The sequence below is a fragment of the Vombatus ursinus genome, unplaced genomic scaffold (genome assembly GCF_900497805.2).
Source record: "Vombatus ursinus unplaced genomic scaffold, bare-nosed wombat genome assembly UNPS02004423.1, whole genome shotgun sequence".
NCBI classification, from domain to species: Eukaryota; Metazoa; Chordata; class Mammalia; order Diprotodontia; family Vombatidae; genus Vombatus; species Vombatus ursinus.
Genome location: NW_020944201.1, coordinates 1521234 through 1548836, shown reverse-complemented (window position 1 = coordinate 1548836; position 27603 = coordinate 1521234). Strand labels below are relative to the sequence as shown.

General features: G+C 46.7%; 1 protein-coding gene across 1 annotated transcript in view; it reads right to left on the bottom strand.

Annotated features, from left to right (window-relative positions):
- LOC114023373 (vascular endothelial growth factor receptor kdr-like) overlaps window positions 1-27603 on the bottom strand; it is a 223277-nt gene that overhangs the window by 64173 nt on the left and 131501 nt on the right. The window contains exons 11-12 of the mRNA XM_027835990.1: window positions 23804-23924; window positions 6767-6875 (exon numbers count right to left, since the gene is read on the bottom strand). Coding sequence (XP_027691791.1) covers window positions 6767-6875; window positions 23804-23924 — 230 coding nt within the window. The remainder of the gene's footprint in view (window positions 1-6766; window positions 6876-23803; window positions 23925-27603) is intronic.

Genomic DNA, 27603 nt, shown 5'->3' with positions numbered 1-27603 from the left:
TTGCCTGTCGATCAGAAACACGTTCCATCTCCAGGGGTGTGGGTCACATGGCCTCTTTCTTCCCAAGCACAGGGCTCTGGAGATGGGAGAGTTGCCATGTTTATGCCCATCTTTTCCATTCCAGGGTTTTTGGGCTCCCAAGATATGAGGTAGGATCACAGGGTCTAAGGCTGGAAGGGACCTTGGAGGTCATTTAATCCAACCCCCTCATTTTACAGAGGGGAAACTGAGGTCCAGGGAGGGGAAAAGACTCACCTTGGGTCACACAGACAGTAAACAGAGGCAGGATTTGAACCTGGTCCCTCCAAAGCCAGGGCTTTTTTTGCTACGTATAGCGCTCACTCATTTTTATTTGAAAAGGAGGAGGGGTGGCAACTGGCCTGCCTTGCTCTGAATTAGGCAGGGAAGCTCCTACTCCCTGGACCCCACGAGCTAAAGGGGAACTTGAAAGGTCATAGAACTCACACTGGATGCAGTCTACCCAGATGGGCATGTGCCCATCTCTGCTAAGCCCACCTGCTCATTCCCATGCTGGGACCCCAGAGTCACAAGCACAAGAAAGGGCCCTACCAGCAGAGGCTACTTGAGCTGGGGCTGGGGCTTGGGCTCAGGGGCAACCCCAGGTCCTGAACTGTTAGCCACAGGCCCTCTATCTCACTGGTCTGCAGTGTAATCCCCCCATCCCAGGCCCAGCCCAAAGAAGCTGCTCTGGGTCTTCATCACCTGGGTTTCCTCTCCTCTGTTCCCCAACTAGGCTGTGCAGTCTTACCCGATGAGACAGCAGTCAACAGAGGAAAGCAGAAAGGAAGGCTGACTCCATTTGTATTTACAAGGAAATAATTGGTTTTAATTTCCTGGGCTTTGCTTGGAGATTGGCTTAATTGAAAACTTCTGTCCCTTCCAGATTTCTGTCTCAGACCTTGTCAGTATAGCCCTTCTAACCTTGGCCAGGCAGGGAGATGGGCTGAGATGACACAGACCCTTCTCTATGTGCCCCATAAACATGTCAAGAGTACGCAAAGGGATGGAAGCAACTTTTATATAAATTGGATATCCATAAAGTGTCAAGGGATGGGGGATGGGGGGAGAACCGGGCCACCTTCTCAGCCAACGCCTGGAAAGGAATTAGATGAAAACCAGTTTTCTTTCCTTTCTTCCCCCTTGCCCGTGGGCCCGTACTAAGAGGGTCCCTGTGGGCCACAATTCAGATAGAAGATCCGGGTTAAGTCTGATGGTAGGCACTGGGGAGCTGACAACAGGAAAACCATATGGACCATGTCACTCAGTCTTGGGGGGCCCCATCTGGAGATGAAGACAAGGGGAACAAATGAGGTAATGCTTTTTAGGCTTTTCACAGTAGACCTTGGTTAGCCCCGGGAAAACAGGCTTCCTCAGTGACTGGCTGGCAAGTGTAGGCCAGGCTAGACCCTGCCACCATGGGGAAATGCTGCAGAACCAGAATTCCTTTAGAATATGCTTCTTGACAACAGAGACCAACCAATTGGGAGGCAGTATGGTACAGTGGGAAGAGAGTGGGGAGAGAATGAGCATTTAGATATTCCATATGAGCATTTATGTATTTATTGTTGTTGTTCAGTTGTGTCTGACTCTTCGTGACCCCATTTGGGGTCATTTGTATCCCCACCCCCTGACACACAGTAGAGGCTAGGAATAGGCATAGGGACTGAATCTTGGTAGAGCTACTGGAGTGGTTTGCCATTTCCTTCACTTCATTTCCCAGATGAGGAAACTGAGGCAAACAGGGCTAAGCGACTTGCCCAGGGTCACACAGCTAGTGTCTGAGGTCGGATTTGAACTCAGGCTTTCTTGACTCCAGGCCTAGCACTCTCTCTACTGCCCCACATAGCTGTACCTATTTATATATTACATGAACGCATTTACTTATTACACGTAGCAGGCAGTATGCTAAGCGCTTTACAAATATGACCTTACTTGATCCTCAGAATAACCCTGAGGGGTAGGTGCATATTGTGCCTATTATAACAGGTACTATATGCTATTACTCCTCATTTTACAGTTGAAGAAACTGGGGCAGATAGCAGTTAAGTGATTTGCTCAGAGTCATATAGCTAGGAAGTATCTGAGGCTGGATTTGAACTCAGGTTTTCCTAACTCCAGGTGCCGTGCCCTGCGCTACCATCTGCCTCGATGATGGCTTGGGAGTCAGAGGCCCTGGGTTTGAGTCCCAGCTATGTCCCTTTCCCTCCCTGGGCCTCAGTTTTCCTCCCCCATAAAATGAAGGGGTGGGACTAGTTCCTTCCAGGTCTCGTCACCTCAATGGGCCGCTGTTTCCAGACAGGCCTGAGCACTCTTCCCCTCGGCCTCGGCAGTGTGGGTGGAGGGCAGTAGGTGGAGGAGGCTAAGAGGCAGGGGCAGGAGGCACATGTGCCCCAGGAGCAACCGTGGCCTTTATAAATATTGCTGGAGGATTCAGCAGCACTTGGAGATCCTCTCGGCCTTCCCCCCAACCCCCCCATCCTCACCCTGTCCTCTCTGAGCCCAGTCCCTCTGCAGGGCCATGGAGGACCAGCTTCGGCCTAGGCTCACAACCACCAGCCACTTGGCTCTGAGCATGTGATGAGACTGGGAGGAGCAGGAAAAGGTGGTCACTGGCCCCCAAGAAAAGATCCAGCTTTGGATGAAGGTAGAGCGTGACTGTGAGGTTCTTCTAAAAAGCTCGACTCCATAGCCTCTGAGGACCAAGCTGGAATAGATCTCAGTTTCCTTATCTGTCAAATGGGACTAAGAATCCCTCTCCTGCTTACCTCGAGAGGTGACTGAGAAGATCAAGTGACCAAAGGCATATAAAGGGCATTGTATACTGGGCCACAAGCTCGGGCCATCAGTTCCTGACAGGCCCCAAGGGGACTGTGAATATTGGGATACCAGAACTCCATCCTTATCCACCTCGCTGGAGTGACTCTTGTGACCTTGGACAATTCAGTCAACTTATTGGGCCTCAGTTTCCTCAAGTGTGAAATGAAGTGTCTCTAATTCTCAAGATCTGGGCCTAGTCCCAGATGTTGCAACTGCAGCCTGTTTCCCTCTGGATCTTAATGACCACAGCTGGGGACAGGGGCAGCAGGCAGCTTGGGGGGCAGCACTCTAGGGACTGGGCCCAAGGCCAGGGGGCGGGATTGTACAACCACGGAGGCTTTCCTAATATTTCTTTTGGAAAAACGCCTTTTCTCGACCATAAAATATCACTCAACAGGGCCCGTGATGATTCATTTTGTGATAAGCCAAGTCACACATATCTAGTCCCAGGGAATAACGTCTCCTTCTCAGGCATACCCAGAAGAAGGAACATGAGCTTTAGCGGGAACTAGAGGATTTTCAGATTTAGGACCTGGAGGGATTTCAGGGGGCCATCGAATCCAACATTCTCAGTTTCCACATAAAGCAACTGAGGCCCAGAGGAGAGAAGCAATGTATTTTCTGACCTTCAGAAAGTGACAGAGCAGGACTTGAACCCATATTTTCTTGATCAAGACCTGCCCCTATTTTCTATGCTCCTGTTAGAACGGCAGCCAATAAGAAAGGGAGAGATGGGGTACAGTGGCCCTCAGAGTCGGGAGACTTCTTAGTGCTTCCCAGTAGACTAAGCGCTGCTCTACATTGATGGAAGGAGACCCCACACTGGGGATTCCCAACTAATATTGGAATCTCAGGTGCAGGCAGTCCCCGTTCCTACTCTCCCCACCCCCAAAAAGAGAAAAATCCAAAATGAGCAAATCTTTCTACGAATCACAGCTTAAGTTTGCCATGTTCTTCTGCACTTGGCCTTTTTCTGTTTTCTTTTCATATACCAAACTGCTCAAGACAGACCAGTGGATCACTCAATGTGCAATAACACTGACCATGTAATTGCACCAGACCATGTGATCACTGGATACACCAGGATGTGAGCTTCTCAAGGACAAGGCCAATTTTCTCTTTGTGTCTCCATCCCCTGACACACAGTAGAGGCTAGGAATAGGCATAGGGATCGAATCTGTGATTTCATTGATAGAAGGAACTCCTAGGTGAGAGCACCCCTTCAGGGGCAGCTAGATGGTGTAGTGGATAGAGCCCTGGCCCTGTAGTCAGGAGGACTTGAGTTCAAATCTGGTCTCAGACACTTCCTAGGTTTGTGACCCCGGGTAAGTCACTTGACCCTGATTGCCTAACAAAAAGAGAACAATTCAGGGCAGCACCTTCTCTTCAAGTTGGTGTCTTAGAGAGCCGCCCAGAGCACTAAGAGGTTCAGTGACCTACCTAGGGTCACCCAGTCAGGAAGAGTCAGAGGCAGGACTTGAACTCAGGGCTTCTGGTTCTTGGTCCAGCTCTCCATCCATTCTGCATTCTCCCTGAGTGACATGATCCAGGCGGCATGGAAAAGAGCACTGGATTTTGACCCAGACAACCTGGGTTCAAGTTTTAGCTTTGTCACTTACTTACTGAATAAATTACGTGGCATTAGAGTGAGTGCTTAATTAATGCTGTTGAGCATAAGTGAATTGAATGTGATCCCACTGAATGATGCCATGGAATCATCGAATGCCATTTGTCAATGCGCAGCTACCTACTGAAGCAAGATGGATTGAATTTGCTCACTGGACCTGTACATAAGGAATTAGGACTACCAAAACTGAAGCTCTCTCCTGAGCTCCCCCTCTGCCTGCTGGACGTGTCCCCCCAGATGGCCCAGCAGCATCTCAACGTCAGTCTGGCCCAATGTTCCTTTGAGCCCTGGCCGCTCGTCACTGTTTTCCTGTGTTTGGTATTGTTGGTGTGACCTTCAGCTCTCCCCTCTCCCTCATTTCTCCCAGCCAATCAGTTACCACAACCAGTTAATCCCACCCTCACATCTCTCAAATCTGCCCCTTCTCTTTTATTCCCCTTTATTCCCTAGGCCTCAATTTTCTTATCTGCCAAGAGGCCTAGATGGCGTCTGAGGGCCACATCTTGGATCCCATGTTCCTCTCTGACCCCTCCTTTCTCCTTCTGGAGGTATTCATATTTGTAGCTCTTGTCTCCTAGGCTTGTGGTGAAGATGGTGCTTTTTACATGGTATGGGGCTTCCCATAACGCTTCCTCAGACCTGCAACCTCAGACTATTCCTGTCTCCCTATCCCTGATGCTAGCCCCCTGAAGTTCACCTGCCACTCGGAGGCCCCTCCCATGGCCCTGTGACCTCTGTGGGTGGTGGATGGATCCCTGCTGGCAGGGCATCTCCCTCCCTGGAAAGACTTAGCAAGAGTCACGGGCAGGCTTGGGAGTTTCGCTGTTCACTCTGTCTTCAGCATCATTTAGAAAAATGTTAAGTAAGACCAGTCCCCTCCTAATCCCTGAGGGATCCCACTATTTACACTTCTCAATGGAGAGAAGGATCTGTTTATCCCTTCCCTGTGTCTCTCTCTTCAGGCCAGTTCTCTGTCCATAACAAAACATTCCTTCAATCCCCTGGTGAATCCACTTTTTAAAATAGCTTTTGGTACAGAACCTTACCAAAGACTTCTTGGCACACTCCTGGCCTCTCAAATAAACTGTATCTACAAGTCCTTCCTTATCTCTGCACTTATTTATTCTTAGTCAGGCATGATTTCTTTGGTAATTGATTAGATGTGAGAGGCATATCCCTCTCCTGGAAAATGGAACTCTCTGTTCTAGGAAACGGTCATTGGGTCCTAGCCAACAAGTCTAAAACACCTTGGCCTCCTCCAGGTGGTCAAGCTCAAAGTTCCCAAAGCCTCACAATTATCACCTGGCCTTACCTGGGCCCTCTGCCAGGTTACTTTGTCATTTCAAGCTCACCATCCCAAGCAGCTTACTCCCAGTATGGCAACCTTATTATTTAAGCATTGAATTCCTACACACTTCCTTTTCTACTCTCTAAAAATGTTTTATAGGCCAAGAGAGGATTGATCAGAGCATCATAGAATATCGATGCTAAGAGACCAGAACATAGAATGGCAAAATTGGGAGGCACTTTAGAACAGGCAATGTCAGACCTGGAAGAACATCATAGAACGTGACCCTAAAAGACGTACACCAGAACAGAGAACATCAGAGCTTGGAGGGACCTTAAATAGGTACCTACCTTACCTACCTCCCGGGGTCATCATAAGAAGAAAATCAGATAATCTGTGTTAAAAGCTTTTAGTATGTCCATCACACTTTGAGGAGCTAGCCATATACATTCTTTTTTTTTTTTTTTTTTTTTTAGGCAAGTAGGGCTAAGCGACTCACCCAGGGTCACACAGCTAGTAAGTGTCAAGTTTTTGGTCCGAGGCTGGATTTGAACTCAGGTCCTCCTGACTTCAGGGCCGGTGCTCTATCCACTGCCCCACCTAGCCGCCCCCCATATGCATTCTAAAAAGCCAGTCCTTCCAAAGGTACTTATGGCTGATCATGGCCCACTGGGCCACATTTCTATTTTAACTGGGGGCTCCTAGGGATGAAATGCCTTTAATCTAAGAGCTCCATAAGAGGCAAAGAATTTTATAATGATAATATATTTAGAAGGACACAGGTCTGAGACTAGGATCTGCTCTCATGTTTCACCTTGTTGTGGGCCCTTGAACAAGTCACCACCTCATTAGGCCAATAAAATGTCCTCTGGGGTCCTTCCCTTCCAGCTCGGGAATCTGTACCCTCTGTCATTCTCTCAGTGGTACAATTTCAGATGGTGCAATCCCGCTACGGAGGTGGCAGCCCATTCTCCTCTGCCTGGCACACACCCCAAGTCCCATTTTCTATTTACCTGAGACGTAGACCTTCATAACTCTCTCGTCCCGGCCAACCTTGTTGTAAGCGGTGCAGAAGTAAACTCCAGAGCTCGTGCTAGAAGTGATGGTCAGCATACTCAGGGTCTGAGGAGGAAGGGGAGAAAAGGCACGCTGCAGTTAGGATTATGGCTTTGACCACAGGCCACGGGAATGATAGACAGTCTCTTGGGATGGAACTGGATATCAATGATGGTCTTGATGCAGTGGGCTAGAGAACCAATATTCACCATTCACCTACTCAGCAAGTTTTTGTGTTCGATGCTGTTGATGGTGAGGGGAATCCAACAATGAATGAGACATGATACCTGCCCTCAAGAAGCTTACAGTTCAGTAGATGTGAGACCCTCACATAATGCCCTGAATTGTAGCTACTTATCTGGAGTTCAGATAAGAGATCATTTTCAGTGGGGGCAATCAAGGAGATGAATAATTCCCATAATTCTACAAAAGCTTGTTATCTGAGCTACTGTCAGTCAATTAATCATCAATTGAGCATCTATTAAGCACCTACTAAGTACCAGGTCTTCAGAAGCCCAGTTTAGGATTGTCTACCTTTTCCAGTGATGGCCAAACTTTTTTGATCATTTACTTCATTAGTAAAATGTTTTTGAATACATGCTTCCAGCAAATGTATATTTACTTATTTATAAATCATATGTATACTACTATTTTAATCATCATGGACATACTAAAATCACACAAATAACAAAACATTTTTAAAGGTCAAGATAAAGATGAAATATCATTGGATCCCAGAGGCAACAGGAAGCCCCTCCAGGAGGGGCTTTGGGTAAACCATTTTGGCGATTTTGGAGGATGGTCTAGAGTGGGGAGAGACTTGAGGCAGGCAGACCCCCTCCCCGAGTAGGCTATTGCAATAGTCCAGTGTGAGGTGATGAGGGCCTGCACCAGGGTGGGGACGGTGTCAGGGGAGAGAAAGGAACATATTGGAGAAATTTCAAAAAGGTGAAAGCAATAGCCTTAGCAAAAGATCAGATATGGAGTGGGGATGGTGGGGGGCATGTGGAATCCAAGATGACGTGGCAGTTGTGAACTTGGGGGCCTGGAAAGACAGCAGCGCCCTCAACAGAAATGGAGAGGTTTGGAAGAGGAATGGGTCTGGGGAGAAAAATAATGTGATGTGGTCTCTGATTATCATGGTCCACATGGTCTGTTTAACCTATGAGACTCACTTGGTCCCACTCAAAATGAAAAGGGGCTAAGGTAGGGCTCTTATTCACTGGGGACTGCTCCAGAGAGCCTAGTTGAGGGGCCCCTGCTATAGCCATGAAGCCATCTTGGGGAGTAAGCAGTGAAGATGAGAGGTGGGGGATGTCCACAAAGATACGGGTGTGTTAAAGGCAAGCCCCACCCATCTTCACCCTTTAATTGGCCGATCATATAACCTTTGGGGTCAGGCCATGGCTGCCACGTGTGGCTAGGTGACCAGAAGGGTTGAAAGGGAAGAGGACCCAGAAGAGGTTCTGGAGATGGTGTGGTCTAATGGAAAGAACACTCAAGTTGGAGACAGAAGACCTAGGTTTGAATACTAGTTCTACCACTTATGGGCCTCCTAGAGCTACAGTTGGCTATCAAGTCCAACCTTCTCATTTTATAGAAAAGGAAACTGAGGCTCAGGGAAGGGTAGTAATTTGCCCACAGTAACACAGGTAATTAATGGAAAAGTCAGGATTTGAAGATGGGTCCTGGGACTCCAAATTCAGGACTTTTCCTCTTGGGCCTCACTTTCTTCTTTTGTTAAATAAGGGGATTAAACTAGGTGTTCTCTCTACTCCCTTTAGCTCTAACATTCAGTGTTCTTTATTCTAAGGCCTCAGGGCAGCTAGGTGGCAGATAGAGCACTGACCCTGGATTCAGGAGGACCTGAATTCAAATCTGGCCTCAGACACATAACACTTACTAGCTGTGTGACCCTGGGCAAGTCACTTAACCCCATTGCCTAATCAAGAAAAATAATAATAATAATAATAATAATAATATTCTAAGGCTTCTTCCAGCTCTAACATCTTCTATACTAAGTTCTAGGGCCCCATCCAGCACTGTCATCCCGGATCCTATGTTCTAGGGCCCCGTCCGGTGCTGTCATCCTGAATCCTACGTTCTAGGGCCCCATCTGGCACTGCCGTCCCGGATCCTACGTTCTAGGGTCCTCTTCTGCTTCTAACATCCAGATAACAACAGACACACCACAAACTGGCCCAGGCAAATAGTATCCCAGAATACTTCAAAACAACTGACAGATACAATTGTTGAGTGGCACATTCATGCCATCAGAACTCCTGAAAAACGTTTGGAGAACAAGCAAGTTAGATGAGGCCTGGAGAAGGGCCCACTGGGTCAGATTTTCCAAAGAAGGAATAAGGTGAGTCGCTGAGCTGGCAACACACCAGACTGTTTTATTAAAAGGGATGGTCTATGAACATCTTGAAAGGGAAGCTGTGATTACTAAGCTCCGACACGAACAGGTCGTGCTACACCAACTTCATTTCCTAGACTGGAAGCTCCAGGGGATACCACAGCATACTTGGACTTAAGCAAAGCATTTGACAGAGGCGCTCCTGCTCTCCTTATGAACAGGAGAGAGACAGAGAGAGAGAGACACAGACAGAGAGAGAGACACACACACAGACAGAGACAGAGAGAGACAGACACAGACAGAGACAGAGAGAGAGACAGAGAGAGGAGAGAAAGAGAGAGGAGAGAAAGAGAGAGAGGGAGAGAGAGACACAGAGAGAGAAAGAGATGTGTTGCCAGCAGGGCAGCTAAGGGGTGCCACAGTGCACAGAGCGATAGACCTGGAGTATGGAAGACCTGAGTTCAAATCCAACCTCAGACACGTCCTAGCTGTGTGACCTGGGGCAAGTTGCTCTACCTCTGTCTGCCTCAGTTTCCTCATCTGTACAATGGGGATCATCATAGACCTCCCTCCCAGGGTCATTGTGAGGATCAAATTTGTAAAGCACTTAGCACAGTGCCTGGCACATAGTAGGTGATTTTTTAATATATATGTATACACACACACACACACACACGTACGTATATATATATATACACACATACATACATATATATACACATACACATGTATGTGTATATGTATGTATATATAAGTATAATGTCTATATATGTGTATATATATATATACATATGTCAGCTATTATAATTTGTAGCTGTCTTTATCTAGTTAGAATCATTGGGTACGTTATTATTTTTGTATTGTTTTCTTCACTCCGTGCAACTTCACATCAGTTTTCTCTATTGATGGAATATTATTCTCTAACAAGGAATGATGACTACGAAGGATTCCTTTGAGTGCATGCCTAGACACATTTTTGTCCCTGTCATTCTCTTCTAACCCTCCTGTCTAAGAACTTGCTCTGGTCCAAATTATCTCAAAATCCCCTTCCTTTAAAAACCAAACTCTTACTCCCTCCAAGAATCCGTATCAAATGATGTCATATTTATATGGTGCTTAGCACAGCAGCCTGGCACATAGTAGGTGCTTTATTGATGCTTGTTTCCTCTTCTGCCTCTCCGAGGGCACTACTTGGAGTCAGGAAGACCTAGGTTCAAATCCTACCTCAGACACTGGACATGTGACTCCAGGCAAGTCTTGTGACCTGTCTGTGCCTCCATTTCCTCACCTCTAAAAAGAAGGGGTCGGACCCAGTGGCTCTAAGGTCCCTTCTAGCTTGACTAATGATCCTGGAATCCTTTGGAGACTCTTCCCCACTCCATCTCCATTGATTAGCTGGTGAGGAACAAAATCTTATTTCATAGGATACAGAGCAGGATTGAGCCTTAGAAATAACCTCCTTCATACAAAGGAGGAAACCAAGGCTCAGAGAAGGGACATTACCCACCTAAAGTCAGCCAACTAGATAGATCTTTGATCTAGTGGACATTTCCAACTGGACACTTAGGTATCGCGAGTCAGCAATTCAATTCAATTTACAAAGCATGTGTTAAGTTCCCCTGGTAGGCACTACATACCAGCAATATAAATGCTCCGACTCTGTGTATTCAAAACACAATTCATTGTCTCCCCAACTCTCTTCTCCTCCAAACTTTCTGAATTCCTGTTGAGGACACCACCATCTTCCCAATTAACCATATTCACAGCCTGGATGTAGCCCCCCCACCCCATCCTATTAATTGTCAGGTCTTGTCAATTACACTTCCAAACCATGTCTTGAATCCACCCCCTCCCCGACACACACACACCCCTGCTCTCATAGCTACCACCCTAGTTCATTACTTCTTCCATGGAAAACTTGGATAGGCTCCCAAATGGTCTAGCCAGGGGTGGAGAACCTGTGGCCTGGAGGCCACGTGTGGCCTTCTAAGTCCTTGGGTGTGGCCTTTTGACTGAGTCCAAGTTTTACAGAACAAATCCTTTTATTAAGGAGATTTGTTCTGTGAAATTTGGACTCAGCCAAAGGGCGACACTTGAGGACCTAGAGGGCCACGTGTGGCCTCAAGGCCAAAGGTTTGCCACCCTTGGGCTCTAGCTCCTCTCCTGCCCATCCTCTACATTGTGCTTTTGTGCTATTCTGATTTGGCCATGGCAATCTTCCACCAAGAAGCTCTAGGGTTGCCCTAGCATCCCTAGGGTAAAGTGTAAATGCTTCAGTTGGGTCTGTAAGGCCCCTCACCAGCTGGTTCTAGGGTACTGTCAATCCTCAGGCCAGTCCTCCCCTTCACAGATTTGGGGGTCCAACCACACTGCATGCATTCCCTCCTCCCCTCTCCTCTTAGAATCCTTAACTCCTTCAAAGTTCAGCTCAAGCCCCCTCATATTAATATATTATATGTGTACGTATGTGTGTGTGTATATGTGTTTACATGTATGTGTCCATGTGTATTGTGTATGTGTATGTACTTGTATGTGTATTGTGTATATGTATATTTATATGTATGCCCTTAGACATTGTGTATGTAAAGATATACATGTGTATATGTATTGTGCATTCACATATATGTATATGTATGTATACATGTGCATCTTTATATAAGTGCATTGTGTGCATATATTTATATGTATATATGCATACACATTGTGCATATAAAGATATACATGTATATATTTATTGTGTGTTCATGTATGTTTATGCATATATACATATGTACACACATGAGTGCACTGTCTATGAATGTATGCATTGTGTATGTAAAGATAGACACGTATATATGTATTATATGTTCATATATGTTTATATACAGGTGCATGTTTATATATGTGCATTGTGTATGTATGTATATATGGATGCACATGTGTGTATTTACATGTATACATGTATATATGTGTGTGTATGCATGTGTATATGCATGTATATGTATGCACGTATATGGATTGCAGGGTTGTGTGTATACATGTGTATTGTGTATATATGCATGTATGTGTGTGCATTTATATATGTGCATGTGTGCATGCATACATGTAGTTGTAATACATACATATGTGTACACATATATACACACATATGTGTGTATATCTGTTGTCTCCCTCAATAGAATGTAAGCTCTTTGGGGGCAGGGCCTATTTCCCTTTTGTCTTTGTATCCTCAGTATGGACACAGTAAGTGATTAATAAATGCTTATTGCTTGATTGACTGATTGATTGTATCTCCAAACATGTCCAATGCTCTTTCCCCCCATACTAGTCCCAGGCACACAATATTTCTTCTCCACTTCTTTGAAATGACTATAGACCAATTGGTCAGAAAAGGCTGGGGGCTATACAGGGTGCTGCAGGGAAGGGAGAGCTGAGATTAGCTCATGGTCTTAGCCCTTAGCAAGCTTCAGTCTTTTTGATAGGCAGCTAGGTGGCGCTGCAGTGGATAGATTTCCTGGCCTGGAATCAGGAAGTCCTCTTCCTGAGTTCAAATCCAGCCTCAGACACTTACTAGCTGTGTGACCCTGGGCAAGTGACTTTACCCTGTTTGCCTCAGTTTCCCCATCTGTAAAATGAGCTGGAAAAAGAAATTGCAAACTGCTCAAGTATCTATGTCAAGAAAACCTTAAATGGGGTCACAAAGGCTTGGACATGACTGAACAACTAAAGTCTTTTGGAGAGATAGGATAGCTGCATCCCCTCCATTCTCTCTCTCTCTCTTTTTTTTTTTTGGCTAGGCAGTGGGGTTAAGTGACTTGCCCAGGGTCACACAGCTAGTAAGTGTTATGTGTCTGAGGCTGGATTTGAACTCAGGTCCTCCTGACTCCAGGGCTGGTGCTCTATCCACTGTGCCACCTAGCTGCCCCATCCCCTCCATTCTCAAAGGCCCAACTTAAGTGTCACTTCTATGAATTCTTTCCTGCTTCCACATCAGTGGCCCATGAAATGCTATACCGGGTATTATCTAGAGCTGCTAGGCCCCTTCATAGGCACTGTTACTACCATTCAATGTGCCCATGTTTGGAATATGTAAGTCCCAGGAGATCAGAAACCAGGTTGCCTACTTCTCTGTATCCCCCCATAGTGTTAAGAACAGTACTGGGCATGTTGCAAGTGAATCATAAAAGCTTCGTTAATAATAATATTATTAATATTCTTCATGTTATAATACTTTAATAATAATAGTCATAACAACACAGTTATTGACTCCATAATCCTTTAGCACCAACCCCATTCTTATTTCACAGTTGGGGAAAGTAAGGCTCATGAAACAATCTGACCTGCCCAAAGCCAATGGCAGTGCTAGGTCTCGAACCTGGGTCTTCTTTCCAAAACCAGGCTCCTGGACATTCCACTAGAATACCTGGATTCCCTGAATATGTAATTAACAAGAACTTGACAGCCAATACTCAGTTATATCTGCATTTAGTGGACAGCAGTAGCCAAGACAGAGCTCTTCCAATTTCATTTCCATTTGGCTTTGAAATTGCCAAGGGAAGAAAGAAAGAAAGAAAGAAAGAAAAAAAGAAAGACAGAAAAAAGAGAGGAAGGAAGGAAGAAGTGAAGAAAGAAAGGAAGAAAGGAAGGAAGGGAAGAAGGAAAAAGAAAGGAGGAAGGAAGGAAAGAAGGAAGGAAGAAAGGAAAAAGAAAGAAAAAAGAAAAAAGAAAAGAAGGAAGAAATGAAGAAAGAAAGGAAGGAAGGAAGAAAGAAAGGAAAGAAAGAAGGAAAAGAAAGGAGGAAGGAAGGAAAGAAGGAAGGAAGAAAGAAAGAAAAAAGAGAAAAAAGAAAAGAAGGAAGAAATGAAGAAAGAAAGGGAGAAAGAAAGGAAGGAAGGAAGAAAGAGAAAGAAGGAAAAAGAAAGAAAGGAGGAAGGAAGGAAAGAAAGAAGGAAGGAAAAAAGAAAGAAAGGAGGAAGGAAGGAAAAAGGAAAGAAAGAAGGAAGGAAGAAAGGAAGGAAGGAAGGAGGGAGGAAGAAATTGACAAGGATTTGCGGCAGGACACTTCTCTTCCTAGGGTTAGCTTTAACAGGTATGAAGATGAGTGTGCTCTCTAAGGAGCAGGGAGGAAGGTAGGCCCAAAGTCAAGAAGATTCCTATTTCCAATCCTGCCCCTGGCACATACTAGCCATGACTACAGATGAGTTGCTAACCTCTCTGAGACTCGGTTTCCTCACCTGTAAAAAAAGGGCTTAATACTTACAGTGACTGGTCAATTAATGAGCAGCTGCTCAGTGACTGCTAAGTGCCAGGCTCTGGGGATATAAGCACCCCAAAATGAAATAATCCCTGCTCTCAGGGCATTTGCATCCTGTTGGGGGAAATGACACTGGGCACACCTAAGTATGCAGAGAATAAACGCAAGGAGAACCAATCCAAGACAGCTGAATACAAAGTAGTTTGGGAGGAAAAGGCCCAAGCAGTTGGGGGCATCAGCAAAGTGTAAGGTGAATGTTTACAAGAATTTCATTTAGCAGATGACGCCTGAGCTGCATGTTAAAGGAAAAGAGAGAATCTATGGGAAGATCCCATGGAGCTGAGCCTTGAAAGACACTTCTCGGAAGGAGAGGTGAGGAAGGAGTGCGTGCATGCATGTGTTCTAGACACGGCACACACTCGATCCAAAGGCACAGAAACTGGCCAGGAGAGCGTCACGTGTGAGTAACAGAAGGTCAGTTTGTCTGGATCGCAGAACGCACAAGCGGGGCCAGAAAAATAGGTTGGGGAGAGGAGGTGAAGGCTTTAAAAGCCAAAGTTGATATTTTATCCTAGAGACAACAGGGAGCCACTGAGGCCTCTTGAGAGGTGGAGTAGCGTGGTCAGACCTATGCTTTAGTCAAATCCTTTAGCAGCTGTGTGGAGGATGATCTGGACAGGGAAGAAGCTGGAGGGTAGCCAATTAGGAGGCTGCTCCAGGAAGCCAGAGAGGTACCTCCTTCCCAGGGTTGTTGTGAGGCCCCAATGAAATGATGTATGGAAAGTCCCTTGAAAACTTTAAAACTCATTTTATGAACCCATCTCCGATTCATCCTCCATGCAGATGCCAGATGAATACTCCTAAAACATGGGTCTGCTCATTTCACTCCCTGTCCCCAGTGGGGGAGTCACTCCTCCCTCGAGGATGAAATACCGCCTGGCTCTCATCTACCTATGCAGACTTATTCCACATTATTTTCCTTAATGCACCCTATAATCTAACTAAACAAACCAATTTATTACTCATTCCCAGGATTCAACACTCTCTCTCCTGACTCTATCTCTACCTTTGCAAAGACTTTGCCTGGAATATACTACCTCCCTATCTCTACTCCTTAGAATTCTGAGTTTCCTTCGAGGCCTGCCTCACTTGCCTTTCCTCATCTAGGCTCTGTGTGATTTTGGACCAGTTGCTTCTCCCTGAGCCTCAGTTTCCTCCTTTTTAGAGAGACTGCCTCCTTCCAACTCAACATCTATTATTCTAGGATCCTCAAAGGAGCTTGTAGGTTAGAAAGGAAGTGACTTGCCCAAATACATGTGGGTAATTAGAGGCAAAACCAGATATAGAGCCTGGGCCTATGCCACGCTGACAGGGATGGCTCCCTTGGAAGACTGAGACCATCCCAGAAGGCAAAAAGTGACTGGCTTGCAAAGCCAGATGGTCAAATCTTAATGGCCCTTCCCAGGTTCCCAACTCAATGGCCATCTCCTCCCCGCTCTGGCCTAGCAAGTCACTCACCAATAATGATCACAAACAGGTATAAAACCGTGGCTTGGAAATTGAGGGAGGCAAATTTGATTGCCCCAGCAATTTCATACGTTTATCTGGGCAGTGTTTTGACACTGAGAAAAGAGATACACATGTTAAAAATGGGCCAAGGCAGCCAAGCTGCATTCCAGATGTCTATACTGGGTGTTTTAGGACACGTGTGATTGGATTCACAGCTGGGAAACAGAGCTAAATGAACGTAGGCTCAGAGGTTTGAGAACTGGAGGGATCTCAGAGGTTGCTGAGGCCAATCACCTCATTTTACAGGGAGGGAAACTGAGGCCTAAGTAAAGAAAGTTACTTCCTACAGTGGAAATACCCTCCCTTCCTCAATATCCTTTCCATCCTACTACTCATTCCTTTCTCCTTCCTAAGATCACAGATTTAGAACTGAAAGGGTCTTTGAAGTTACCTAGTCCAAATCTCTTGGTAGCCCAGAGAAAAGTGACTTACCCAAGGTAACACAGCTCACTGGTAGAGCCAGAATTTAAACTCAGGTCCTCTGACTCCAACCCCAGCAATCTCTTCTCTGCACCCACTTCTAAACTCTGCCGGGCAGCCCCAAGACTGGGCCCCACCAAGGCTTCCTTCCCTTCTCATTAATAAGAACAGCTGGGCCCCCTCCATGTGCTTTGTGACCTGACCCAGAGATAGCTTCTGACTTCCAGGAGCCAGCTTGTCTGCCCACTCACTGCCTTGGAACTCTCAGGTGGGCCCTTCCTTGAGAGGAGGCAGAGGAAATGTGCCTGGGAGTCCAAAGCTGCCATTCTCTGCCACCTGTGTGATTGGAGGCCATGGAGGTGAGCCATCCCAAACACCTTGTGGTGGGCCTTGGATTGTGGCTGTACACACACATGTATGTGGTTGATGGGGACAAAAGACCAGTAGCTAGGAAAAGTATTTTAGTATTGGAGGAAAGAGCTGTAGAATGGAAAGACCTCTGGGTTGGGAGCTAGAAGACCCAGGTTCGGATCTTGGCTTTGCCACTTACTCCCTTGACCTCTATGGGCCTCAGTTTCCCCATCTTACAGGTGAAGAGGGTTGGACTCAATTACTTCTAAGGTCCCTTTCGGCTCCAAATCTATAATTTTATAATTCTATGAGTTGTTTTACAGAGAAGGAAACTGAGGCTCAGAGAGGCGAAGCCACTTGGTGCCTACGGTCACATAGCTAGTATATGCCAATCAATCGGTAACCAAGTATTTATTAATAATCTACCATGCCTCAGGTGTTCGAGATACAAAGTTGTTGTTGTTTGGTCTTTCAATTGTGTCTGACTCTTCACGACCCCATTTGAGGGGTTTTCTTGGCCAAGATATTGGAGTGGTTTGCCATTTCTTTCTCCAGCTCATTTTACAGATGAGGAAACTGAGGCAAACAAGGTTAAGAGATTTGCTCGGGGTCACACAGTTAGTAAGTGTCTGAGGCCAGACTGGAACTCAGGAAGAAGAGTCTTCCTGATTCTAAGCACTCTATTCATTGTCCCCTAAAGTAAAATCCTGTTTAGTACAAAATCTGGGCAGTTAGGTGTCATGGGGGATAGATCGCTGGACCTGGAGTCAGGAAGACCTGAGTTCAACTTTGTCCTCAGACACTTCCTACTGTGTGACCCTGGACAAGTCACTTCACCCTGTTTGCCTCAGTTTCCTCATCTGTAAAATGAGCATGAGAAGGAAATGGCAAACCATTCCTGTATCTTTATCAAGAAAACCCCAAATGGGGTTGTGGAGAGATGGACGTGACTGAAAAATGATTGAACAACAACAAAGCCCCAAATCTTATGTTCCTTTCCCTCTATAGCCCTTCCCAATTCCCCCAAGTTGTTTGTTCCTGCCTCCATTCCCACCCCCAAAATTACTTCCTGTTTACTCTGGGTGTGTTATGTATTCTCAGTGCCCTTGAATGAACAGAAACTCCTTAAGGGCAGGGGCTGTTTTGTTATTGCCTCAGTTTCCCCAGCATGTAGAACAGTGCCTCCCATTGAATATATGTATCTGATAAGTGCTCTTCAATTGAATTCCAGCATTGATACTTGGGTCACTCAGCCTTTGGCAAACTGAGCAGAATTCTAAAGTAGGGGGCAGGGAAGATGCTGGGTAATCCTTCATCTCCTTTTTGTGGGGGGGGGGGGAAGTATCCAGTAACAGAGAAAAGGGCCTGAGTTCAGCTTCTCTTCATTCATAAGGAGGGGTCCAGAAAGGCCCCTCACATCTTGATTATTCTCAGGCCCAGCTTGACAAGACCAGATGAATGACTTGTCGAGCTATGTGGGGATTAAAATTGTCACTTTCCTTGACTATTTATTTCGGGCTGGACACCCAGAGTCGGAAGGTCACAAGTTTTCCTCGGAGCTTGGAGAAAGGGATACCATCTAAAAGTGGAGGAGAGGCCCTTCGCTAAGCCCGAAGCTTCCAAAAGGAGACTGGCAACTTTGCCTCAGAACACAATGGGAACGCAAGCTGAAATCAGAGCTGTGCCTCATTGGCTCTTCTTTTTAATAAGAATACATTTTCATCAAGGGACATGTCCTGTGGAGAGCTGTTGCCTCTGGGTCGGATCTGAGTGAGTCCAGCTGAAGGAGGGAGGGAGGAAGGAAAGGAGGGAGGGAGAACCAGGGGGCTCCCTTGGGGGCTGGCACCTGTTGAAATTGACCAAGATTCCAGATCTGAGAAAAGGAGAAAGGCCCATGTAAAGGTCACTAGGATAGGATAGAAGAGGAAGAGGAGGAGGAGGAGGAGGTGGGGGTGGGATTCAGGTTCTTTGACTCATTTCTGAAATAATCACAGAGCTCCTAACTTGGCATGGAAGGAGATAGTGTCAGGGCTGTAGAAAGAGGATAGTATCCAAAGGCAGAAGATCTGGTTTCTAGACTTGGTGCTGCCACTTACTGTGTGCCGACACTCTGCTAGGCACCCTGGTGTGATGCTAACTGGGCAGCTCACTTCCTCCTCTATGCCTCAGCTTCCTTCTCTGTCAAATGGGACTAATAATCCTCACGCTGACTCTCTTACAAAGAAGTTCTGAAGAAAATGCGTTGTAAGCCTGCTTCTGACACTTGCTAGTTTTGTGACTGATCACTTTGTCTCTTGGGGTCTCAGTTTCATCATCTGGAAAATGGGGAGAATAATCCCTGTTCTGCTTTCTTGTCAGTGATATGGGGAAGAGTCAAAGAATGGGTGGGGATTGTTTTGTTAAGCTATAATAAATCACCGAGTAGTTGGAAGATCTGATTTTTATCAAATATGCTTCTGCCCCACAGGTGGCAGCTTTTTTTTTTTTTTGGTGAGGCAAATTGGGGCTAAGTGACTTGCCCAGGGTCACACAGCTAGTAAGCATTAAGTGTCTGAGGCTGCATTTGAACTCAGGTCCTCCTGACTCCAAGGCCAGAGCTCTATCCACTGTGCTACCTAGTTGTCCCTTTTTCTTTTCTATTTTTTTTTTCAGGTGGCAGCTTTCTTAAACTCTGGTTCCTTGTTGAAGTACCACAATCTGCATGAGGCCTAGTCTGAACTCCTCCACCTTCCCCCTACAAAATTCCAATGTGCCGTAGTAGTGAGAGTTGTCACCTCAGAGGCAGGAAAACTGAGTTTGAGTTTTGCCTCTTGTTTTTCATTCTTCATTCTCTCCCTCTCCTTTTTTCTCTTTTTTTGCAAGGCAATTGGGGTTAAGTGACTTGCCCAGGGTCACACATCTAGTACCTCTCAAATGTCTGAGGCCAGATTTGAACTCAGATCTTCCTGACTCCAGGGCCAGCACTCTCTCCACTGTGCCACCTAGCTGCCCCCATCCTTCATTCTCTAAGAGGACCAATGACATCACGGGGTGACATCTTTTTTTTTTTTAATTTTTAGGCAGTTGGGGTTAAGTGACTTGCCCAGGGTCACACAGCTAGTAAGTGTCAAGTGTTTGCTCTGAAGCCGGATTTGATCTCAGGTTCTCCTGAATCCAGGGCCGGTGCTCTATCCACTGCGCCGCCTCGCTGCCCCCGACAGGGTGATATCTTGACTTATGTGTGTGTGAACTGGATTTGAGTGAGGCAGAGTTGCACACTTGGCCTCACTCTCTCTTCCAGAGTCACTGAAGTCCAATGGAAGGACCAAAGTCAGGATGATTGTCATTGGCTTGGGATGCAGTGGATGACTTTGGCATCTTCGATGTCTGACTCTAAATGCTCCACAGCACCTGCTTCAGCCACCTTCATAGCCATTGGAACAAACTGTTCTCATCTGCCCATTCTACCAGGGGAAGTCTTCACATACTTGAGGTAGACACTCCTCTACCTCACCAATGGGTTTGTGGCCTGTTGGTTACCCTCAGCCTGGTTTAGCCCATCTGCTGAGACAGTCTTACTGGGATGTGGTCGCTGCATAAGCTACAGCTTCTAGGAGCCACAGGTGAGGGCTGGGTGCCAGGTGGACCCCAGAGGTGGCTGAGCAGCCCTGAAAAGGGCTCGGCAAGCCCTCACACCAGAGGTGCTAGTCCTCCCTGAACACCCTGGTACATACTGGCTGTGCAATCCTAAGCTAGTCACCTAACCACTCAGGGCTTGCAGAAAAGGTGACGAACAATATTTGTAGAGGGAGTTTACTCATGTGGGAATTCCTTATACCAATTATATCACAGATCCAGACCCCATCCCTAGCCTTTATTTTGTGAATAATTGTATGTGTTCATATTGTCTCCCCTCCCTAAAATGTAAGGTCTTTGAGGGTAGGGACTATCTCTATTATATCCCCAGAACACATTTCCTGGTACATAGTAGGGGACTAATAAATGCTTTTTGATTGATCAATCAATAGTCGATACTTAAATGCCTGTTCATTGATTTATTGCATTCTGAGTCTTGAGTGGTTCCTTGAGGCCTTCATTATTGAGTTGCATTTCCCAGAATCAATTCCTATGAAGACCACAACAGTGACATACAACAATTCAGCAGTGCTCCCCATATCTGACCAGCCCAGCTCTCATCCACGGACGCCTCAAATTCACAGAATGAACAGAATATTCGCCTAGTGTGAGAGCTGCCTTGTTTTATTCACTCACGACAAATTGTTGGCAATGTTGATTGGGGATTCCAGAGAAGGGGCCATCCTATCATTGTTCCCACTGACACATTTCACACAATCGAGGGGCTACCTCCACTCACGATGAAGCCTGGGGGAGGGCACGAGTGGATGGTGCCATCCTTCATAAATGAAAACTTGGCTATTGGATAGCTAACAATGAGCCACATCCTCGGAATTATTTCTACATCCATATGTCAGGAGCGAGAGAATTGCACAGCTGGGAGGGGCCTTAGAACAGAGAAGGTCAGAGCTGGGAGGGCCCTTAGAACAGAGAAGGTCAGAGCTGGGAGGGGCCTTAGAACAGAGAAGGTCAGGGCTGGGAGGACCCTTAGAACAGGGAATATCAGAGCTGAGATCCTGTTCTAAGGGTCCTCCCAGCTCTGACATCCTGTGATTCTGGGATAGCTTCAAGGGATAGAAACCCCATGCTAGCTGTCATTCCATCTCCTACAGTCCAATTCCAGCCACCAGATCCTTGTTCTCTAAAGCAGAGCCTAGGCCTGAATGGCACCCAAGCTCAGTGGCATGTACCCACACTGCTCTGCTGATAATGTATAATACAGGAGTGAAAGGTTCAGATCAACCTGGTTCCCTGCTCTCCCTCTCCATCACCCCCCACCCCCAACTCCCTAGTCTGTTTTATATTAGACTCATGGTATGAAAGCCTCCCTGAGAAATGCCAGATGGCCTGAGTGTCCCAGGTAGCTCCAACCCCTGGGCAGCTGTTAACCCAGCATTTGGTCAGACTAGCCCTGGGGCCTGGCAATTACTCCAGGTATGAATGGAAAGGGCAGTGTGGCTGTGTTTGCTGCTAGGTATCAGATCTCTGGAGCCCCAAGAAAGGGAATGGGGGAAAGGGAAGCCATTAAACAGACTTACCGCTGGGCTCTTGGCCAAGTACATCCCTCTTTCCTACCTCAGTTTCCTCTTGTGTGAAAAATAGCTATAATACCTGTCCCTTTCCTTTCCAGTGTTCTCGGGGAGATTTCCTCTCCTACAGGATTTTGAGCTAGGAGCAGCCTCAGAAATCACAATAGTCAACCCCTTTCCCCATTTTATGGAGGCCCTTTCAACTCAAGATCCAGTGCCCCATGTCTGACTTTGGATAAGCCACTTCATTTCTCTGGGCCTCAGTTTCCTCATGTGTGAAATGAGAGGTTGGAGTGGTTGACCTCCCAGGTCCCTTCCAGCTGGAGATCCAGAATGCTATAATGCAAAGTGGGGGTTAAGATGCCCCAAGCCACCTGAGAAGGCTGAATGGGACTAGCAGGGCATCAACTGGTGAGCATGTGAGTACGGAATGGAGTGGAGATACCTGACTTGTGGAAGATGAAACTCAAAGCCTTGGCTATGCGGTGGTAAGGAGCTCCAGAGGTTATGGCAGCTAGGTGGCGCTGCAGTGGATAGAGTCCTGGCCCTGGAGTCAGGAAGACCTGAGTTCAGATTTGGCCTCAGATACTTCCTAGCTGTACAATGCTGGGCAATTCACTTCACCTCTGTCTGCCTCAGTTTCCTCAACTATACAATGAGGATAATAACAGCACCTTCCTCTCCTGGTTGTTGTGAGGATCAAATGAGATCATATTTGTAAAAGTACTTACTTAGCACAGTGCCACACACACAGCAGGTGCTTAATAAATGCTTGTCTCCTTCCTTCCTCTAGAGCTTTGAATCCATCCCTATCTTTCACAGCCCATGCCCACTGCCACCTCCTTCAGGAAGCCTTTAGGATTTTGCTGATCCGACCTCACCTAATACAATCCTTAAATCTCTCTGATCAGCCATTATTACAGGTCTTCTTTAGCTTGGTCTCAGAGGGCTGAGCCAGGAGCAATGCATGAAAGTGTCCAAGAGACTCGTTTTGGGCTCAGTGTCAAGAAAAACTCCTTGGCAATGTGAGCTGTCTCAGAATGGAATAGACCGCCTGAGGAGGTAGTAAGCCCCCTTCCCTGGATGTCCAGATTGATGGGGATACCAAAAGGGGATCTTTAGTCAGCTAAAGCTTAAGTGAGATGCCTTTCCTGCAAGTTGGAAAAGCCACGGGGCTACTGCATAAAGCACCAGATAGCTGGGGGTCACCCTCAGGTCTCCTGCTTACCCATCTCAGACTCTCTCTGCCCCCTCACAGCACCCCAGACCAACCAATCATCCTCCACCTTCCCAAACCAATGTCCCCATCACCCTTTCCTTGCCCATTCAGATTGGAGGGCTGGAGGCTAGAGGCTCCATGCTGGGGTTTTTCTGCTACCTGGCTTTGGAGCGGGGGAACTTGTTAAAAATGTTACACAGTGGATGTAAGTGGCAGGGAGGGTATTGGACTGCATGACCTCTAAGTTCTTTGAAATTCTATGCCATATGACTTCATGGTTGCCTCTTTTGTAACCACTTGATCCCCCCAAAGCTACCTGCAATTGCCATGCCCCCCAACTCCCCAGCACCCAAGATTCCATGACCCCCTAAAAGCAGCTGTGGCCAGAGCAAGCATCCCAGGATGTAGACACACAGTTTGTATGTTCTCAAGGCTCCAGGGTAGGCTTGACCCTTGAGGCCCCGATGAGGGCTCTTAAAAGGGGAAGGCGACATCACCACCAAAAAACTCAATGTTTATAAATGGCAAAGACTTAACCCAGATCCCAGGCCTTGAGAATTGCAGGAATGTGAGAAGTTAGCAACTCACTGTTGGTGTCAGCGCCTGGGAAGTGGGGCTCAGGCCACTCCCTGCCTGGCCCGGCTCATGCCTAGGCCATGAGGTTACGAATACCGCCAGCACAGCCCACTGGAAACGTACCTTGTTCCTATCCCCACTCGATATAATCGTCTCCTCGATGGACTGGATTTGGTTGACATCGTACAGGCCTTTCTCAAGAGTAGCTTTGGAAAGCTCAATTCTCTTCCCTCGTTCCCTGCACCTGGGGAAAAGAAGGGAAGGATTTACAGTCTTGTTATGGTTACTGTTCACTAAGCGCATCATTAGAACCAGACTCTTCAAGCCACCTGAGTGAAGATGCAGCATGTGGGCCTCATCTCACTCAAGTTCAGTGGCAACTCTGTAGGCCTGTTGTGGGGGATGGGGGTGGGGGTCTTACCTGTACCCAGCTAGCTTTCTCATTTCTCTTTTACTGGTCCCAGGCTCAGATGGGGCTCTCCCACCCCCCACCCCCAGCCTAGCCCATTAGACTCATGATTTCTTTTTTTTTTTTTTTGGCTAAGCAATGGGGTTAAGTGACTTGCCCAGGGTCACACAGTTAGTAAGTGTTATGTGTCTGAGGCTGGATTTGAACTCAGGTCCTCCTGACTCCAGGGCTAGTGCTCTATCTACTGCACCACCTAGCTGCCCCAAGACTCATGAATTCTAATTGTGAGAATGGGACCCAAATAATCCTGTGATACAGTGGGGCGAGTGGGATATGGAATTAAAAGACCTGGGTTCAAATCCCGGCTCTACTACTCATGCCAAATCTCTTCCCATCTCTGGGACTCAGTTTCCCCCTCTGTCCAATGAAGGGATTGGCCTAGATGGCCTCTAAGGTCTCTTCCATTTCTAGAGCTAGGATCCCGTGTCTGACCACGGGCAAATCCCTTCCTTCTCCTGGGTCTGCTCAGATTTGCACAAATATAAATAACCACAGTGGCATATGATAAGTGAATGCAAGGTCCAAATCAAATTCTACATGAGATCCAAGGGGCAGAGGAGCTCAGGGCAGCCTTCCTGTGGGAGGTGGCATTAAAGCTGGATTTCAAAGCTGGGGAGGAATTCAACAGGTTGAGGAAGGGAGGGTATTGTCTCCTAGGGAGGCAGCATGGCTCAGTGGACAGGGCACTGTACGTAGAGTCAGAAAAACCTGAGTTCAAATCCTGTCTCAGATACTAACAGCATGATGCTGGGCAAGTTACTCCCGGGCCTCAGTCTCCTCCTCTGTAAAATGAGGGCCTTCAACTTGATAGATACCAGTGTCCTTTTCAACTATCAATTTAAACAGAGTCCTCTGATCTGAGGCAGGGTCTGAACCTAAGTCTTGCTGACCCCAGTGCCCTATTGACTATACCAGGAGTGGGAAACCTGCAGGCCACATGTGGCCTTCTGGGTCCTCAAGTATGGACCTTTGACTGAATCCAAACTTCCCAGAACAAATTCCCAGGAATTTGTTCTACAAAAATTGGACTCAGTCAAAAGGTTGCACCTGAGGACCTAGAAGGCCACATGTGGCCTCAAGGCTGCAGGTTCCTTACCCTTGCTTGGCAATTCTGCCTATTCTCCCTTGGTTCTATCTGTCCTTTTCTCCATGCACAGCACAACTACACTAGTCCAAGCCCCCATGTCCTCTTGTCCCAACTATGGCCACAGCCTCCTAACTGGTGGCCTTGACTCAAGTTTCTCCCCTCTCTTCTAAAGTTGAAATCTGAACATGTCACTCTTCTGCTCTAGAAATGTCAGTGGCTCCCCACTACCCCTAAGATCAAATACAAATTCCTCAGCTTGACATTTAAAGCTCTTTGCAACCTAACTTCAGTCTGCCTTTTCTAGGTGGATTGCATTTTTTTTTTTTTTTGGTTCAGTCATGTTCAACTCCTCATGACCCCATTTGGGGTTTTCTTGGTAAAGATACAGGAATGGTTTGCCATTTCCTTCTCATGCTCATTTTACAGATGAGGAAACTGAGGCAAACAGGGTTAAGTGACTTGTCCAGGGTCAGCTAGTAAGTGTCTGAGGCCAGATTGAAACTCAGGAAGAGGAGTCTTTCTGACTCTAGGCCCCAGCTCTATCCACTGCAGCGCCACCTAGCTGCCCCAGATCGCATTTTACTCTCCTTCAAATGACCAAATGAGCTCACATCTGTAAGTGCTTAGTACAACACTGAGCATACAGGAGGTGTTTAATAAATGCTTTTTCCCTTCCCTTTCCATACTCTTTGTTCTAGCTAAAGTAGCCTTGTTCACTCTTCTCTGTACACTGTTCCTTTACACAAGCTGTTCACCCTCCCTGGAATGCTTTCCCTCTTTTCCCTCTCAGAATCCCTACTTCCCTCAGAGCTTAGCTCAAACTCTATCTCCCTCAAGAGGCTTTTCCTGATTCCCTCAATGGTTGACCCCCCCCCCCAAAAAAGATCATAATGTTTATTTTGTATAGCTTGTATTTCCATATCTATGACAAGTTCTGGCTTCACCCCACCCTCTCCTTCCATAGAATCTGAATTCCTGTAGGGCAGTGACTGTCCTAGTCTTTACATCCTCAGAACAATGTCTGGCACATAGCTGGTGCTTAATAAATGCTTAATTGATTGATTGGGGGGGAGGGGAGTGTCTCATCTCCCCAACTTGCTAAATCAGAACGGAGATGAGAATGGGGGAGACTTTATTCCTGGTGCTCCCTCTTCTCTCTCTGGGTAGAATGTAGGACTTGGAAGGGGGACATGGGAAAAACCCTTTGGCAGCCTGGATCTTGAAGTAGCAGGAGGCTTAAGAGGGAGTTCTTTGGGAAGGCCCCAGCTCTCCACAAAGACAGGACAGCGCATCAAAGGGCAGATTTATAAGGGTCACTATATATGGCCGCCATCCAGAACAAACCCTGGTTAATTTCTCAGCATATTGCAAGTAGCCCATCTATCTTCACGGCAGAGAAACATGCCGAAGGGCTGTCATGAGAAAAAATGAGACTGGGACATTTAATAAATAGTGATTGTTAACATCAGGGGAGGGCGGCTGCCTGTCTCCGACTGAAGGATGGTGCTGGCCGATTTAGCAATGCTCCCAGGTTCCCCGGCCCTTCCCAGTCATTGGACTATGTTCTCTTCTACCACACAGAAAATAAACTCAAAGGCTGGCCCAGTAGCACAGCAGCCAGTGTCTGGTCCCTTGGCCCTAGCTCATCCTCAGGTGCACATAATGGAGCAGAAGCTCACCCCCTCCCTGAACTGGGAGGCACCTCTTGATCTAAGGACCGGCTGGCCTAAGAATGGATATCTGTTTCTTCCAGGGGTCTCTCCCCCTCCCAGACTGGGCTATTTTGTGGGACTGGATAATGGATGTATTGATTTTGTAGTGGGAAGAGCTCTGGATTTGGAGTCAGAGCACAAGGGTTCCAATTTTATCTCTCTGGGCTTCATTTTCTTCCTCTGTACTATGAAGCAGTTAGGCCAGCCAGTCCCTTACAACCAAGGACCAATCTCCACCTTATATTATCATCTTCACCATCATAATTTACTTTCATTTCCTCAGATGTCTGGGCCCATTTTATATGTGAGGAGATAGAGATCAGAGAATCAATAACCTCTCTGACTTGCCCAAGGAGACCCAGGCAGGCAGGAGTTGGCATTCATCCCTAGGCCTCCTAACTTCCATTCATCACAGGATCCCACAAAGTACCCACTCTGCCTGCCTGGAGTTAGCTTTCCTAAATGACATCTGCTTAGGTGTCAGGTTTAGGCCTTTGCCCAAGGCTAGAAAAAAGACACCTGAATGCTTAATATGTGCATACACACACACACACACACACACACACACATACCTATGTATGTATATATGTGCATATATATATATTTTAAATTTATAGTGTTCTTCACCTGGAATGGTCTTCAGAGGTCTCTTGTA